The sequence below is a fragment of the Crinia signifera genome, chromosome 4 (genome assembly GCF_055691185.1).
Source record: "Crinia signifera chromosome 4, ASM5569118v1, whole genome shotgun sequence".
NCBI classification, from domain to species: Eukaryota; Metazoa; Chordata; class Amphibia; order Anura; family Myobatrachidae; genus Crinia; species Crinia signifera.
Genome location: NC_139220.1, coordinates 38,975,780 through 38,993,637, shown reverse-complemented (window position 1 = coordinate 38,993,637; position 17,858 = coordinate 38,975,780). Strand labels below are relative to the sequence as shown.

Here is a 17,858-nt window from a genome sequence, read left to right as displayed (position 1 = left end):
CAAATTTCCTATGACCATCTTGCATAAAACAATGTAACTACAATCCAATCCAAAGGAATATAATACTTTTGACCGCAAAGTAATTCTTTGACGCTCCTCAATTCCTACCAGCAATAACGTTACATAGACCCAATTATAGGGTCTAGATGTTATTTCCCCATTTAAGTTGTTTATTTTATTATGGTAACTTTGGGCAAATTCTGATTATTGGTTGTACTACTTGATGTTTTTTTCCAATAAATGTTTGTCCAACCGCATTTTAAATGTATTTATTGTGTCTTCTTCTTCTGGAAGAGAGCTCCGTCCCTTTTAGTGCCCCTGATATGAGTTTGTTGTTGAGTATGTGTATATTACATAACCCAAATGTTTATTACGCAACTCTTCACCCTAAATTTTTTTTTTCGAAAATAATAACACAGCAGTTATATAGAAAAAAAAAGACATTCCTGTGAAGAATCGCCTTGGCTGCTGTAAGCTGAATTAAAAAACAAAATGCAGAAATTAATTTAGCTTGAATTTAAATGCCAGTTTGGGTTGGAAGCTTAAACAAGCAGGACAGTTCTTGTCTAAACTAGATGTCAGTCATTCCAAGCATGACGGTGCACCAGGTAAATGCAATTATCCATCTCAATAAACATGACAGCTGCTAATAAACTTTAAAGATATTTCAGACAGTGGTGTTCTAGCAGTCAGCTAATGTCTAGAACAGCCTTCTCTGGCATGGAAACTTCTTTTTTGTAACCTATTTTCTACACGTGAACTTAAAAACGTATTGCACAAATGATTTTGGATTTTTTATTTTTTTTACATTTCATTTAAATGTTGCCAAAATAGTTCACGTCAAATAAATCAAAGAACAGATTAACATCACAGACAGACACCGTGAACAGGATGCCAAAGAAGGAGATGAAAAAAATATATATATATCAGCGGCTGGATGAAGATGATAAAGCGCAGGAGGACAATTTCCAAAGGATTCATGTTTTAAAAATGAATTTTCCACCCGACTCGTTTGGTCCATTCATTAGATTTCCATTTGCTTTCATAGAAAAAGGACAAAAGGGAAGACCCTGACACAAAAAGAGTAATGTGAGGGAAAGACACTGTATGTTCTGTAACCATTGAGCTGATATTTAAAAATATGTATTTAATACTTATATCCAACGTCCTGTCAGAGACAACTGAATTCTCGGCAGAAAACTCCTATTTAGGACAAAAGTAATGTACTGTAATTGTATACAGGGTCAAACATGGCCCTGTCCAATTAAAGCAAATTAACTCCTTTGCAAAATGACTAATAACTGTATTGACATGAAGGGGGCCCAACTAGGAATACAGTTATAGGGGACCAAGCTTTAGGGTCAGATGTACTAAGCTTTAAAAGTGATACAATGGAGAGTGATAAATCACCTCCTTACTGCCATGTCACAGGCTGCGTTTGAAAAATAACAAATAGGAGCTGATTGGCTGTTGGTTTATCATTCTCCATTTTATCACTTTTCAAGGCTTACAGTAGTACATCTCTCTCTAAGTGTTACCAGTCACCACACAGGGACCTGGCCAATCGTTAGAGAGGACATTGTCAGCCTGAAAAGAACAGGGCTTCTTAGAAAGGAGGGGACAGGGGTGTGTCCAGACCTACACTTTGTCACACTCTGCACAATGCCAGAGTCTATTGCCCGGCTGGAGAGGAGGAGTCCCAATCTGAGTCTGCTAACAGGGCCCCTCCTCTATTAGCAGAGGCGTAGCTACCGTAAGGAAGCCACCGCGGCTGCTTGGGGGAGTAAGCGCCAGCGGGGCGCCCCCGGTGCCCGGGCACTCTGGTCAGACCCCCCCTACCCCTCCGCATGCCGCCTCCACCGCATTCAGTCCAGCACCGCAGATAGCCTCCGGGCTCCGTCTCCTGCAGTAATGAAAAATGTCACGACAAAATGGCTGCCCCCTAATAGCAGACAGTTTTTACGGATGCTAGAGGAGGCTGCCGCCTCCTCTAACATCCCTAAAAAAACTGTCTGCTGTACGGGGGCAGCCATTTTGTCGTGTCATTTTTCATTACTGCAGGAGACGGAGCCCGGAGGCTATCTGCGGTGCCGGACTGAATGCGGGGCCGGCGGCGGCATGAGGAGGGGTAAGGTAATTTTTGGGCGGGGGGGGCGCCACAATATTAGTTACGCCTCTGTCTATTAGTACCTCTGGTAGCAGGAGTAGTGATAGTAATAGTAGTATTAATGCTTCTTATAAACATACTGTAGATGCTTGATTTTATATAAAACTTACAATACATAGTTTAAGATGATACAGGTTGGGTATCCCTTATTTGGAAATCCCATATCTAAAATATTCTGAAAACCATAGGTTGTTTTTGTTGGTGTTGTGCAGGAGCACCGATGATGTCACTGGTGCACCCTCACAATGCATCCTTGGGATCGTGGATGCTGCTGGAGAGGAATCCTAAGGCCGCCGCGGACGCCAGGGGACACAGTGGATGTCGGGGAACCGCCGGTGCACTGCCAGGGGACCAGGTAAGTATGAAAAAAATATATATATATTCCGAAATCCGCAATAATCCCTTATCCAAAATGCTTTTGGTCCCGAGCATTTTGGATAAGTGATACTCAATCTGGGTATCCGGACTCGACACAGACACAAAAAAAAACCAGGAAAAACTCATGTCGATCTTCTGACCCTGTCGACCTATAGTGGTTGACCTTATGCCCGTAGACCTAGACATTGTAGATCTAAAATGCCAAAACCCTCTCCCTGTGCTAAGGAAAGTTAAGGCTAACTATCAAATTGCAGCAACAGTGTGTTTCTCTTGTTTCAACAGGTGATTTCATGCAGAAACCTTATTTCAAACAGTGTGCCCCGGCATTATGATTTTTATTAGGGCAAAATCATTTTTGACTACAGTTACCCATTGATGGTAAAAAAAAAAATGCTACAAATAATGGGGTTATTTTGCCTTTATGGAACCACATACCAGCCGGGCTTTCATGGAAATCCCAGTTGTACTCCGTAGAAAATGACTGTTAACATGATATTATTTGGGAGTTACTTTCAAATGAAATGTGCTCAACACGGAGAAGTGACTCCGAGCCATAGTTCTTCAACAGATGGTTTTAATAGTGTGTCTTATTTGCTGTATCCTGGAGGAATTGAGTCAGATGTATTATTGTAGCGCTACTTTAATTAAAGAAGGTGTAGAAGACTGGTCACGTGGTCCGCAGAAACAGGCGGCGTCCCGTGGAACAATTTAGACTTGAAGTTAATTATAGAAGTATCTGCATATTCCATCACTTCAAACTTAATTAAAATGATAGATTTGTCAGCCACACACTGAATGATCTGGAATTACTTGGAATCCTATTAAAAGGGATTAGAAAACAAATGTTTGGGCTTCCTCTTTATTTTATTGTAGTCAAGACTTAAAGCAGATTAGCTGCCCCTGTAAATTAGTCATACAGTGTACTGCTCGCTTTAGGAAACAATGTGGATGACTGTTGAGTCCTGCTTGCCAGGGTGGATACTGGATATCGACCGTAGGTCAGAATGCAAGCGCCTTTCTTAATGATATTTTGCACAAATTAGTTTGTAACCAAGGGGTTAATATAGTACACAATCACAGTGATGTAATAGTCTCTCCAAAGACAGGAACTAGCATCGGACTGGGGGCCCACCGGGGAATGCATTTAAATGGGCCTGTGTTTAGGGGTGTGTCTCCAGAGAGGGTGTGGCCAGTGCACTTTCTGGAACTTGATCTCTAGCGGTGGAGGTGGGCCTCCAGGTGGCATGGGGGGGGGGGGCGCAATGGAGTCCACCAGAGGTTAGAGGTTACCCCTGTGGGCCAGTCCGGGATCAACCTGCACTGTGAATATTCAGATCATATATCAGTGGAGATACTTTTCATTTTTCCCCATTACTTCTTTTGAAGGAAAACCATTATCACAAATACACACAACAGGAGATGCCGGCCAGCTGACAGTGCATATTTATATTTATCAAAACATTTTAACTTCTACCGTAAACAGCAGTTTTGGGGGGACATCGGTGATGGAACTTTTGAGTGGTGGGCTCAGGTGCAAAAATATACCAAGATCACTATTGAGAATGTTTAGGGGTATCTATTTCTTTACTGTGTAAGACTATATAGAGACATGCTGGGAGACAGGAGCATCCTACTTAGCTCCTATGAGTGGCCCGGCTAATACTTTCTATAACACTGTTTCAGTAGGAATGCAGCAGCCACTGCCCTGTATGTGAGAGTGTGCGCCACCTCCTACCTCAGCTGTGATTTAAAGGCAGTAGGCGCCTGTGATATTTTCTGTGAGGGATCCTCTGTATCCTTCCCTGTCAGTAAGTACTGGTACATGGCCATGTATGTACATTACCTGGAAGCAGATGGGCCCCCTCTATCTGCTGCTCTGCTCCTATTATGCGCAACCATGCCCCATTTCTATTACTCTGTCCTGTCCGTGCACCCAACTTTCCACCTACTCTGTCCTGTCCATGCACCCACCTTTCCACCTGCTCTGTACTGTCAGTGCACCCACCTTTCCACCTGCACTGTCCTGTCTGTGCACCCACCATTCCACCTGATCTGTCCTGTCCATGCACCCACATGTCCACTTCCTCTGTCCTGTCCGTGCACCCACCTTTCCACCTGATCTATCCTGTCCATGCACCCACCTTTCCACCTGCTCTGTCCTGTCTGTGCACCCACCTTTCCACCAGCTCTGTCCTGTCTGTGCATCCACCTTTCCACCTGCTCTGTCCTGTCTGTGCACCCACCTTTCCACCTGCTCTGTCCTGTCCATACATCCACCTTTCCACCTGCTCTGTTCTGTCTGTGCACCCACTTTTCCATCTGCTCTGTCCCGAAAATCCCCACAATTGATCCATAAAGCCCCCATACTCACCCCCATTCCTGGCAACATGGTGTGTCCTCTCCCTTATTATTGCTGCTGCGTAATTATAACTATAGATACTTGAATTTATTTTCTAGCTGTTATTACCTCTTGCAACAATACATAGTTGGGTGGTACTCCAGTTACAGACATTACCTGCAGAAAACTACATCCTGTGCAAAATATGAGTTTTGTGGCTGGGTCCCAGGCTTTAGGTCGCTGACATTGAAGTATGAGAGGGTATGATTGATGAAGCCATGCATGGTTCCATTTTGACTGTACATATACTGATACACAAGACGTGGGATGAAGTCTGATGTGACAGCTATAACAAATGCCTGGAGACAGGGAAACAACCCAGTAAAGACAGTTACTCATCAATTCTTGCAAAAACCATTCACTTTATATTCACTAACTGTACAGATAATGTGAAGGTCACTGACAGGGCTCGGTAACTGTATAGAAGCTGGAGAGGTAGATATACAGCACTCACTAACTGTACACATAGTAGGAGGGTGACTACACAGCACCCACTAACTGTAAAGATAATGGGAGGGTGACTATACCGCATTCACTAACTGTACACTTAGTAGGAGGGTGACTATGCAGCACTCACTAACTGTACAGATAATGGGAGGGTGAATATACAGCGCTCACTAACTGTACAGATAATGGGAGAGTGACTATACAGCACTCACTAACTATACAGATAATGGGAGGGTGTCCATACAGCACTCACTAACTGTACAGATAATGGGAGGGTGACTATACAGCGCTCACTAACTATACAGATAATGGGAGGGTGACTATGCAGCACTCACTAACTGTACAGATAATGGGAGGGTGACTATACAGCACTCACTAACTATACAGATAATGGGAGGGTGACTATGCAGCACTCACTAACTGTACAGATAATGGGAGGGTGACTATACAGCACTCACTAACTATACAGATAATGGGAGAGTGACTATACAGTGCTCACTAACTATACAGATTATGGGAGGGTGACTATGCAGCACTCACTAACTGTACAGATAATGGGAGGGCAACTATACTGCACTAACTAACTGTACAGATAATGGGAGGGTGACTATACTAAACTCACTAACTATACAGATAATGGGAGGGTGACTATACAACACTCACTAACTGTACAGATAATGGGAGGGTGACTATACAACACTCACTAACTGTACAGATAATGGGTGGGTGACTATACCGCACTCACTAACTATAGATAATGGGAGGGTGATTATACAGCACTCACTAACTGTACAGATACTAGGAGGGTGACTATACCACACTCACTAACTATACAAATAATGGGAGGATGACTATGCAGCACTCACTAACTGTATAGATAATGGGAGGGTGACTATACAGCACTCACTAACTGTACACATCAAATGGAGAGTGATAAACAGGCAGCCTAACTGTCATGGTACAGTCTTGGTTTGAAAAATGATAGGTACAGTAGGAGCTGATTGACTGGTTGTTTATCACTCTACTGTATCATGTTTTGAAACTTGATACATCTGGCCCTAATTGTACAGATAATGGGAGGGTGACTATAAAGCATTCACTAACTGCACAGGTGTTGGGAGGATGACTACAGCATTCTCAAATTGTACAGATGTTAGGATGGTGTCTATGCACCACTCTTGTACAGATTTTTGGACAGTGTGACTATACAGCACTCTCTAACTTTACATATGTTGGGAGGGTAATTAAACAGCACTCACTAACTCCACATTTGTTGGGAGGGCAACTATAAAGCACTTACTAAATGTTGGGAGGGTAATTATACAGCACTCACTAACTGTTTAGATGTTGGGAGGGTTACTGTACAGAAAATGAGAGGGTGATTTTACAGCACTCACTAACTGTACAGGTGTAGGGATAATGACTCTACACCATTCTCTAATTGTACAGATATTGGGATGGTGACTTTACTGTGCTCATTAAGTTTGGATAGGGGTGACTCACTAACTTACCTATTGTTGGAAGGATAATTAGACAGCACTCACTAACTGTACATTTGTTGGAACAATGACTTTACAGCACACACTAACTTTACATTTGTTAAAAGGATGACTATACAGCACTTACTAACTGTACATATAGTGGGAGGGTAATTTTTCAGCACTCACTACCTGCACAGCTGTTGGTGAGGTAATTATACAACACAATGGAGGGTAGACGCAAAGGTTGCGAATGATGGCGTAAACATCAGGCATTCCCACATGTTCTTACACAGCAGCCTCAAGGTAGAAGCCAATCAATGCATTTCAATATACAAGTATCTTTTTCTAGGCATGAGGAGGATGTGTATGGGAAACTATCTCACATATAAAACTTTAAACAGATTATTGTGACTCCTCCCTCATACTGTACTCCACTTTTAAATGTGTTTTATTTTTTTAAATAAGTTTAAGGCTCATTTTTAAGATTATAGCGTGGCTCTATGCAATCTGAGTTTATGAACATGGGGAATATGGCCACTGCCATGCTGCTATAGGACTCAAAGATGAAGACCAAGACTATTAATCAAAAGACTATCCAAAAATAGAGCCCCCTCCCCCTGTATAGCTGGAGAGAAGCCTCTATTTCTAGCAGACATCTTTTGACATTACTTACAGTTGAGAATCAAAACAGACTTGTTTAACAATCAGAAATAGACTTGGTGGACTGGATTTTATTGTGTGATGTATTATACAGAATTCAGTTTAGGTCATCCATGTCTAGTATTGGGGATGCTATGTACATGATTGGGAATGGTATAAATAGTTACCCCATACACATCCTCCTCATCTCTTGAAAAATATACTCCTGTATTGAAACATGTTGGCGAGGAGGATCATCTGTTGAACAATTGGACTCTATAGCCCTTATTCTAGTTGACTCGGACGAATGCGTATTTTCAGACGGCCACCGAGTGTTTTTAGCCCCGCCTACCGTACGGATCGCTCACACCGTCCGAATGTGGTAAGATGCTGAGGGAAGGGACCGCGAGTGAATGTTTCATGTGAACAAATCCCCCATCTGTGGGAACCTCCCCCATCCTCCGATGGTCACCGACCATTGAATGATTGACCGAGCGGTCAGACAGCTCCGAGTGCTCCAGACCACTCTGACATTTCTCCGTGCAAAAGCAGGAATATGGGTGGGCAGCTGACATCTGGCTATTTTAGCTGTCCGCCCCCCAACATGTGTGTCACGGCCGGATTACCAAACGTACGCCCTGCATTTTCATGGGAACGCCCATGAAACGCGGGGTGTACGCATATGGTAATGAGCCAAACAGCCCTTCACGCCCCTCTCCACCCCCTGCTCGGATTGTACCGACCGATCGTTTTCTGTACGGAATTCACACCGTATTCAGACATGCGTGGCGTTCGCACATGCACAGAAACACCTCTGCACATGCGCAAACACAATACATCGGTGATCCAACCGAACACGCAGCCATCCGACTCAATCAGAATAAGGGCCTATATTGTAAGAACACCTAGGACACCTGATGTTACTCCATCACTGTCTTTGTACGCTGCGGACACTTTGTGGCGCCTTATAAATAAACGTACTACTACTACTACTACTACTTTGCGTCTACCCTCCATTGTGTAACGCTCTGTATTTTATCCAAATGTATGTTGTTATCTTTATAAATAAGTTTGTAGTATTACACTATTTGCATTTTTCCTGCATGGTGGGATTGAAACGAAGTGGTTTTGTGTGGGCAGAACCACTCAGAACCACCTATGGTGTAGACCACAAAGTTGGATAGGAGTCCCCATAGCTTTCTATGTATTGTATATTATCAGTATTAGACGATTTTGCTCTATTTGTTCTTTTGGAGATTATTGAGGACTGCTTGTTTCTTATCAATCAATGAGAGAATGGTGGCCACAACAGCGAATCTGTATGATCTTCCAAGGGATGTTATATTTGTGTTCTTGCACCATAACTCCTGACTATGGCCCTTATTCTGATTGATGCGGACTTTACCGCGTTCTTACGGATTGCGTCTTTACGGCGTCTGCGCATGCGTGGAGAACGCTACGCGCATGTGCCACGCCTTGACTCGGTACCAGTTCGGACAAAGACCGTCCAGAACTGTTCACCGCTATCATTCGGGAAATAGGGGCGTATTATGGGCGTCATGCGGAATGACACATGGGCGTAGTTTCAAAGTGGGCAAAACGGGGCGGAAACATGGGCGGACACGGGGGAGTACACTTATGTTGGGGGGCGTACATTCGGAAACCACTCCGAATGCACGCGATCAAAAAGGGCAGAAATGTGCGGTGTCCACAAGTGTACTATTGCTTTGCGGACACCACTCGTTCATGCGGTAGGCGAACGTACGCCTAATGACTACAACCATTAACACCTGAACCCAATAGAATCTACTCCTTTACTCATTACTCACTAATAGGCCGCTTGTCAGTGCTTTAATAGAAACCATTGCTCTTACATTGCTGTAAGGGTTAATGTGTGCTATGCATGTGTTAGGCATGCTTGTAAGGATATATTGGAATCTAATTGATTCCAATTCCAAATAAGCTGTTTTTTATGAGGGTAGGTAATTGAATAAGTGGGTCATGTGATGTATTGCAGAAGATACTTCATAGTGGGTTGTTTGGCGGAAATCCTCCGCTTACGTGCGGTAGCACCGCTTGGCTCCCGTTCGGATGCGGTATTCCCGAGCATACTCTGTAATACTCTGTAATACCGTGCCGAATCGGAGTGTTTCTCCCGCACACGCATGGTTTGTATGTCGTCCGTAAACACGCCCTGTTCTTAAAGAGTGAGTCCGTCCGAATGCGGAGGACACGTGGGCGTTTCTACGGACGATGGCCGCATGCGGAAAAACACCGTGGCGTGCGGACCGCTCCGTAAGAATGCGGGAATTTCCGCACAGATCAGAATAAGGGCCGATATGGTTTATTTGTTTGTTTTGAATGTTTGAGGGCACTTTTATGTCTGTCTTTTTTGGAGAACTTGAAATGTCTGTCCAGATGAAGATTTCTGTTCATTACACTAAGGGTGTTCAATACATAGAACACGAATAATCACAATAAGTAGTTCAAAGCGTATTGCAGTAAGAATTGCAGACAGAAATCTCATTATTCAATCATAAATAGCCCATGAGTAGTCAGTGAAGTTAAGGGGGTTGAAGCATATAGGGAGTTCCAGCCACATCTCCAAGATGGTGTAACCACACCCCCTACAGCCTGTAAGGAGAGACCAAAAATTTGCATACGTGTCCCGTCACTAATAAAAGTTCCAATAGAAGTTCCATGATTCTGTCAATAATTTAAAGCACAGCAGTCATTTTAAATGCAACGGCGGAGACACATTTTGCAGCTGTTCTAACTATGATAACAGCATCAGTTAATTTGGGTTTATATTATTTTACCCTTAAATCTCAAGAGACAATTATCATGTTTAATTTAAAATGAATATACCTAGTAACCTTCATTAAGATAATCATAAGCATGCATTAATTAGATTTAATCCTTATAAATTACCAGGTGTTCAAATTTCACTCCTAAAATTTAAATGTCGGCAGCTCCAGTAATTACAAATTAAAATTGTGCTCCCGGGAAGAATCTGATGAAAAGTTACCCTTAAACTTATGCAAATACACAGTAAAATATATTAAAATATTCTTTCAAAGCCAATGACATACTTACATTTATGATGACTGAAAATTTACCAATTCCACTCAAAATATTGTACCAAATTCCTGCAAAACAATAGCAAAAAAAAAAAAAGCCTAATTAGTTGTTCACCAAGGGGTTTATTTACTAAAGGTTAACTAGCATCATTTTTTTTTTTTAAACGATTATAATCATCTAAATCGGTGTTGGTCTAAAAGGTCTAAAAGGTGTGTACACACGGGCCGATTGGAGGCCGCTCATATCGATTTCGATATTGGCGGGCACTGGGACTCAGCAGGGTGCTGGCATCAGCTGGTGTACACAACATTAAACACAAATATTATTATTATTTATTATTATAATTTTATTTATAAGGGGCCACGAGTGTTTCGCAGCGCCGTACAAAGGAACAGTACAGGGAGACACAACTTGGCATAACATTGAATAAATAACAAAAATAGAGTACAAATAAAGAGCGAACAGACAATTTTTTATATCAATGTTTAAATGTTAATACATTTCTGTTATAGCCCCTGAAACAGAAACATTGGTCTAGATTGATTTTTTATCTTTCTTCAATCAATGAAAATCAACCTTTAGTAATAAAGTGCTAAGTTCACTAAGAACAATTCTCAAAGGGTTCTCTTTGAACAATTTCTAATATTTTGGCTGTGAAATGTTAATCATTTTCCTGTCATTAAACAACATTGCTGTATAAACCTTATTTTATATAAGGGCATATATGACAACATAGACTTCCTGCACCATTTTCAAAAATTACACCTGCTCAACTTTTTGCAGCTGCGTAATTATGCAACAGATCAAGATTAACCCAGAATGCACAGCACCTGTGTCTTTGAATGCAGTTGCTGTGTGAAAATATGTAAAAGTATCAGGAGATATCATATATATATATATATATATATATATATATATATATATATATATATATATAAAATAGATTACTTCTTGCAGCTGCAGTGATCTGCTGGTGTATCTGAAGGTGTAGCTTTGGATCTTCTGTATGGACACCAACGGCCAGGAAATCTGTACCAGAAATTGCAGACTCTGGCCTTGGCATGCTTACAAAACCATTGGGTTAGAGTAAAGCTCTCAATCAGGCCCTATGTGATGGCCAATACAACTGCTATGGGGCTTGGCGATGAAGGGGTCCAGTGTTGTGCTATCCATTCTTACTGAAGACTCTTCTAATTCTTCATGGGGGCCATGCAAGCACAACAGAACCAATTCCAGAATTCTGTTCAACTGTGATGGAACTGAAAGCTCAAAACCGACCATCAAATGATTTCTCTCCCCTTCAGAAATAAAGGTCAGCTGCAGTTTTCCAAATACAGGCCGGCGCTGACGCCCCCGTCCACCCCATTAGTGCGAATGCCTCGGCGAGTGTGATACTTGCCAAAGGCGTTCACTCAGGGGCTCTGCACATGTGCATATCCTCGCATGCGCAGACCACCTCCATCGGAAACGGGCTGTTAGTAAATAACCTCCATAGTATTGATAACCACCCCATACTGAGGAGTTAAAGGGCAGAGCAATAAAGCTAGCCAATATGCTAACAGGTTGTATATTGTAACAAGAAGTTTTATTCTTATTTTTTGATGGACACATTTAATTATTTGCAATACCTATATCTTTAGCTCGAACAGCATCAGGTCTTCTTAACTCGGCCACAAACTTTCTCGCATCAAGCCTTACTTCGATAATGTTGTTGAGCAGAGCAAATAGGGGCGCCAGAGGAAAAGATGCCACAAACAGGGTGACAAACCCAAACTGGATGACTAAACAGAACAAAGAGAGAAGAAATATATTCAGTACATGCAAACATTTTATTTTAAAATTAGGAATGCACCAGTCGAATAAATCCCTGCGGGATTAGGCTGTAACCTGAAGTTTTCATGCAACATCCGAGTCCAGGCAACCAAATCTAAATCATAATTTTCTATAGATTTGTTTTCTAGCACATTTAAAAAGTATTAAAAAAATGGAAACCTTAAGATACAGCTCACGCGTTTCTCCACTAGCAGTGATTTAATCAGACAAATAGAGATTTAATGTTATTACAAGCACACTAATAATCATATTGTTATTTATAATAACACAATAATTATTATGAAAATTACTATCATTAATACCATCTATGTGGTCATCATTATGTAATCATCCCATATTCTGTTTTTATCTTCATTGTGTCCTGAAATTTGTTCATCTGTAAACATAATTTGTCCATTTAGACTAACCCAAACTCCACATTTTTACTTAATATTGACTCCACATTTTTCTAAATATTTTTTAATTTACAAATAAGAGACAGCAGAGCACACGACACCCAATGGGAAGTGTCACCCCCCTGTCCCACTCTTCACCCCTGCCCCAGCCCCCACCACCAGCAGTCCTACATTCGTTCTTTATCCATTATGAAGAATGCAGTTGGAATGCACCGCTACTTCCTATATGCAAAATGACCATAATTAATGTTCCCTGTTTGGAGCTGTCTGAAGTTCTAGCTAGCAGGTGGAATGCCAGGATATTTAGTAAGTATTCTATTCAAGGTGCAGTAGAAGGATTGCCAAAATTATATAGAGGACAGGATGTAATGCCGTGCTAGTCCGGCGGTCGTCCTGGATGCCGACCCAACTCTAAGGTTTGTTTTAAAGAGGCAGTCATTGACACATTATGGTTTTGCATTGTACAGTAAATGATTGCTCCTTTAAGAAAACCTTGAGGTCAGCCGGCATCCCTCCTCATTACATCTGTCCCTACATAAGTATTTTTCTACTAATTTTTAGAATTAAAGTTTCAGATTAGTTCAATAGTTCAATTTTCTTTAGTTTTTACAAAGAGGAAAAATAAAATTTAAAATATATATATTTAAATTTTAGGTTTATACATTTGTTGATTCCTTTCACTTTTTGTTATGAGATCTTTTAGCACACAAAGGAGTAATTTGATCCATCGTGTGGCCTTTAGTGGTCACTGGCAGTACTTCTCATAGAGGTGAAGAGTCGTTAGCCTTTTATTTAGATAGATAGATAGATAGACAATGAAGATGTACATGATAACAATACTTATTATTTGGGATGCAGTTGAAACCCTGGTGTTCGGAATCCCGGCGTTCAAAATCCCGACGCCGGAATCCCGACCGACGAAATCCCGACCGACGAAATCCCGACACTTTCTCCCTCCGTGGGTGTCCAGGACACCCATAGAGGAGAAAAAGCCCGCAAGGGGGGGGGGGGATCCATGTCCCCCCTTGTCGGGATTTTGGCGGTCGGGATTCCGGTATTGGGATTTTGAACGTTGGGATTCTGACCGCCGGGATTTCGTATATATTCCTATTATTCATACAAGAAGTGTACCGCCCATATGACATGGATGGATTCATGTTTTTTTTCTGATTTTTGTATGTTGATATAAATACAGCAAAACAAACCTCTCATGGAGTCACCCCTGTCCCCGATGACCTGAAATGTGTAATTTACTAGTTAAAGCCACAGTTATGTTATCTATTTACTTATGCGGCTAAGACAGTACCACAAATATTTTAGATCTGCAATCACCAAACAAAAAAAGGAAAAGAAAAAGGAAAATAAAATAAAACATCAGCGTAAAAAAAGGGGAGAATGAGAATGAAAATAAATACAAAGGGGAAATAAGATAACAATAAGAACAAGAAGTACGAACATGTCTTCAGGTTCCAAATGTCTAGAATTCAGAGAACTCAAAACGCATGGGCCCTAAGCAGTTATGTTGTGACAACAACAACACTGACTTAGAAGGTTAAGGTATCAATCAATAGGGTGTAGGATATAGATGTGCAATAAGATCGCACAATTTGTTAGCTGTCACGTTGTTCAGAAATAATGCATCAAAGTTGTGAATTTTCCCTATAGAAAAAGCATTGAGTGGGGATATGTGTGTTTTCCCTTTGGGTTCTAAATTTCCATCTGCCCTATATTCAGTTCATCTAATGAATTATTTCTAAATACTGTATCCTGAAGGTTATTCTCGTTCATTCGCATCACGGGGACCGATGTTGAACAGACAGTACGCCGGGCACACGCACCGAAGACTGCGGATGTGGGGAGGCGGCGGATAGTCGCACCCATGGGAATGCCCAGCGTTTCATGGGCGTTCCCATGGTAATCGGTCAGTGATGTGGGTGCCGGGGGTGAGCAGCTGACATCACCAGATGTCAGCTGCCCGCCCACTTCCTGGCGAATTTGCATGCATATCTAAGGTGACCTGAGAGTCTCTTTAGATATGCGTGCACTCGGAAAACCAATGAATGATGTGGGTGTTTTCACATAGTCTGCAAATGGATGTTTATATTAAACATCCAGCCAGTGCAAACGGTAGAACACACAATTATTTCGCAACTGACTATTACATTGTATTATATATATATTGACATGCTAATATTTGTAAAATTATATGTACAATGAAATCATCACTGATTGGCTTTAATCAAAGATTTAGCATTAAATCTAATGCTATTACACACTGAACAATATATCGTTAACGATACGCACAATACCGATAATGTTAATATATCATGCATATGGTCTAGTCTGTGTGTAGTGTACCCTCAATCTCGTTAACGATGTACACTCCCATGCATAGTTAACACCCCCTCCCTTCTTCTGTACACACTGCTCAATGTTGACTATATACTGTAGTCAACAATGCATTAACGGAGCCGGGGCCCCGACGATGTCACTTTTACAATATCGTTACAATTTGGTAATGCTATCAATCAATGTGTTTACACTATATCGTTCACCCGTGGCGCCGCCGATACAGTTAACAATGGCGGTGCCGCAAATCGCCTAGTGTGTACCCAGCACAAGATTTGTTTTACAGATTACCATGACCAGAAAAAAAAATTCCACATTAAAAAAAAAATCCCATTAGCTCAGGGGTTGTGGAAAGACATTTACAGAAACAATTAAATAAATGATATGAAAGCCGACAAAAAAAAAAAAAACCTACTTGGCGCAGCCTGGCGGTGAGTGTCAGTAAATCATTTTGGCAGAAAATCCACGACATGTGAGATGAAATGTAATGTGGCACCAAGAGTCTTGGCTGGCAGACGCTAAGGAATGTTCTACATAAGGCAGTGCACTGGCCAACGTTATGCAAACCACTTATCTTACTTTGGGTTAGCAAAAGTGTATTTCCTAATCTGGAATCTTGCTATCCTCACATACAGTATACAGAGGAAAATCCAGGCATCCTGTGCGATTATTTCATGCACTTATTAAGACTGTCTTGTAGAGCTCAGGATCTTGGCATCGCGCTATAGTGCCAGCGGCAGCACTTGACAAGTTCACAGTTTGAACAGAACAAAAGAGGTTCTATTTTTTTTAAGAATGGGTTCTATATGCTTTAATACGCTGTACCTGCCAATGTTGAGTTATGGTTTTAGGTTTTAAATATTTTACATGCCAATGAGTCACACTTATTTGTGCATAATAATTATTTAGCTGTCTGTTGTTGCGTCAGACGTTCACAGTGATTAGATCTTTAAGAGGATCTAGATTTGGTAGTAGAAGCACAGATAGTATACTGACGATTGTTACCGGGTCTCACCTATAATTTCTTCTGTGCTTAATTGATGGTTACAGTAGCACCTATGGCATTCATTTTTCTAAAACTGGATATGTACAAAGGGCAACCAGTAGCTACAAATTAAAGAATTATCTCACAGAATAATACTGTACAACCCAACTGTTTCAATTTTGGTAGGACAGACTCGGTTTCCTAACCTCAAAAGAGGGAAAAGGTACAGTACAGATGTGTACTTCTCATACGTCTTTGATGCAGTCAAGCCAAAAAAAAACCACTTGCACCTACAGGTCATTTGAGAATCTTCTTGCATCCGGTGTCCATTTTCCACCTTGTCTGCTGAAAATGCATCTTATTAGACTCTACCCAATACGACTAGGACACACGAGGAGACTGTGCCGATTAATTTGCAATGCGGCGCTACTATGTGTGCGACTGAGTCTCTGAAGAATAGCCGTCACGGCTTTTTTTCCAGTACAAGTCCTGTTCTGCGTTGTATGCAGTCTCAGTCACTAACAATATACTAGAGTCATGTATACCATATACTGTAGTCGCATTGTTTTATCACTAAGATACACGCTTGGAAATGAAAATGATGCAGTTGCTGTACTTCTACATATTTAGCGAGACATTAGGTGTGATAGTGTACGGGGTCTACTTGCCGACCTGCCGCTGACAACACCTCCTAGGCTTCCCATAATAAGCCCATGAACAGGTCCATGATGCCCTTAATCCATCCTTGCTGTTCTCTACATTGTTTCTCTCAGATACCACAGAACCTCTTTAGGTGATATAGTGCTCATGCCCGATGTCTGCGTCGCTGAATATCCCCTTAATATGTGCACGCCCCTCCTTTTGGCACTCCCCCGTCTACCTTTTTGTTTTTGAACAATTTCAGAAATTTTTAAATTTGAAATGGGCAGAATTCTCGTCTAATAATCTTGGAGCACTGGGACAACCCTTTCTTGTTCTGGGAAATATCCAAAGCAGTCACGAGCGGTTTTATTTTATCATATGTAGTAGGATGGAACATGCCCAAACACGCTGAGTTACAATGTTCCATGCAGACTTATGTGAAAGATTATATCTCACACCCTAATACTAATAATATATTCAGTCTGCCAAATTACCGGATGGTTGTTGTTGTTTTCTGGTACGAGCTTAATCAAATCTTGATTATACTGTTCCGCTGGGGGAATAAAACAGGAACTATGGACCTTATTCTGATTGCTTTGGGTCTGAGAACTGATGGTGTTGCGCAGATGCATTTCTGCACATGTGCAGACACAGGGAACATTCTCTTTGCCGGTGCACTACACAGCGGGCGGGGGGCACTGGGCAGCCCCATTAGCATATGGGAATGCCCAGCATTTCATGGGTGTTCCCATGAGAACGCTGGGTGTTCTTATGTTAATGACGCCATGACGCGGGTGCAGGGGGCGGGCAGCTGACATCACCGGATGTCAGCTGCCCACCCTGTCCTCGGACAGGCCGCCCACAGTTTAGACTATGAGCGCTAGAGAAATCATTCGACGGTCGGCGACCATCAAATACTTTCTCCCCGTCTGCGAATGGATGATTATGTAAATCATCCATTCGCAGGTATGCGGGAAGTCAAGTGTGCGAGGGGGGGCAGCCGGGACTGCGGAAGGTGTCTGATGGAATTGCAAGGCTGTGAATTTCGAGTCAATCAGGATAA

The 17,858-nt window shown here is 41.8% G+C and overlaps 1 protein-coding gene across 1 annotated transcript in view; it reads right to left on the bottom strand.

The window, feature by feature from the left end:
- Positions 1–17,858, bottom strand: part of ANO2 (anoctamin 2) — a 211,343-nt gene that overhangs the window by 16,525 nt on the left and 176,960 nt on the right. Inside the window, exons 19-21 of the mRNA XM_083181601.1 lie at positions 12,220–12,372; positions 10,607–10,659; positions 5,061–5,242 (exon numbers count right to left, since the gene is read on the bottom strand). Of these exons, the coding sequence (XP_083037727.1) occupies positions 5,061–5,242; positions 10,607–10,659; positions 12,220–12,372 (388 nt within the window). The remainder of the gene's footprint in view (positions 1–5,060; positions 5,243–10,606; positions 10,660–12,219; positions 12,373–17,858) is intronic.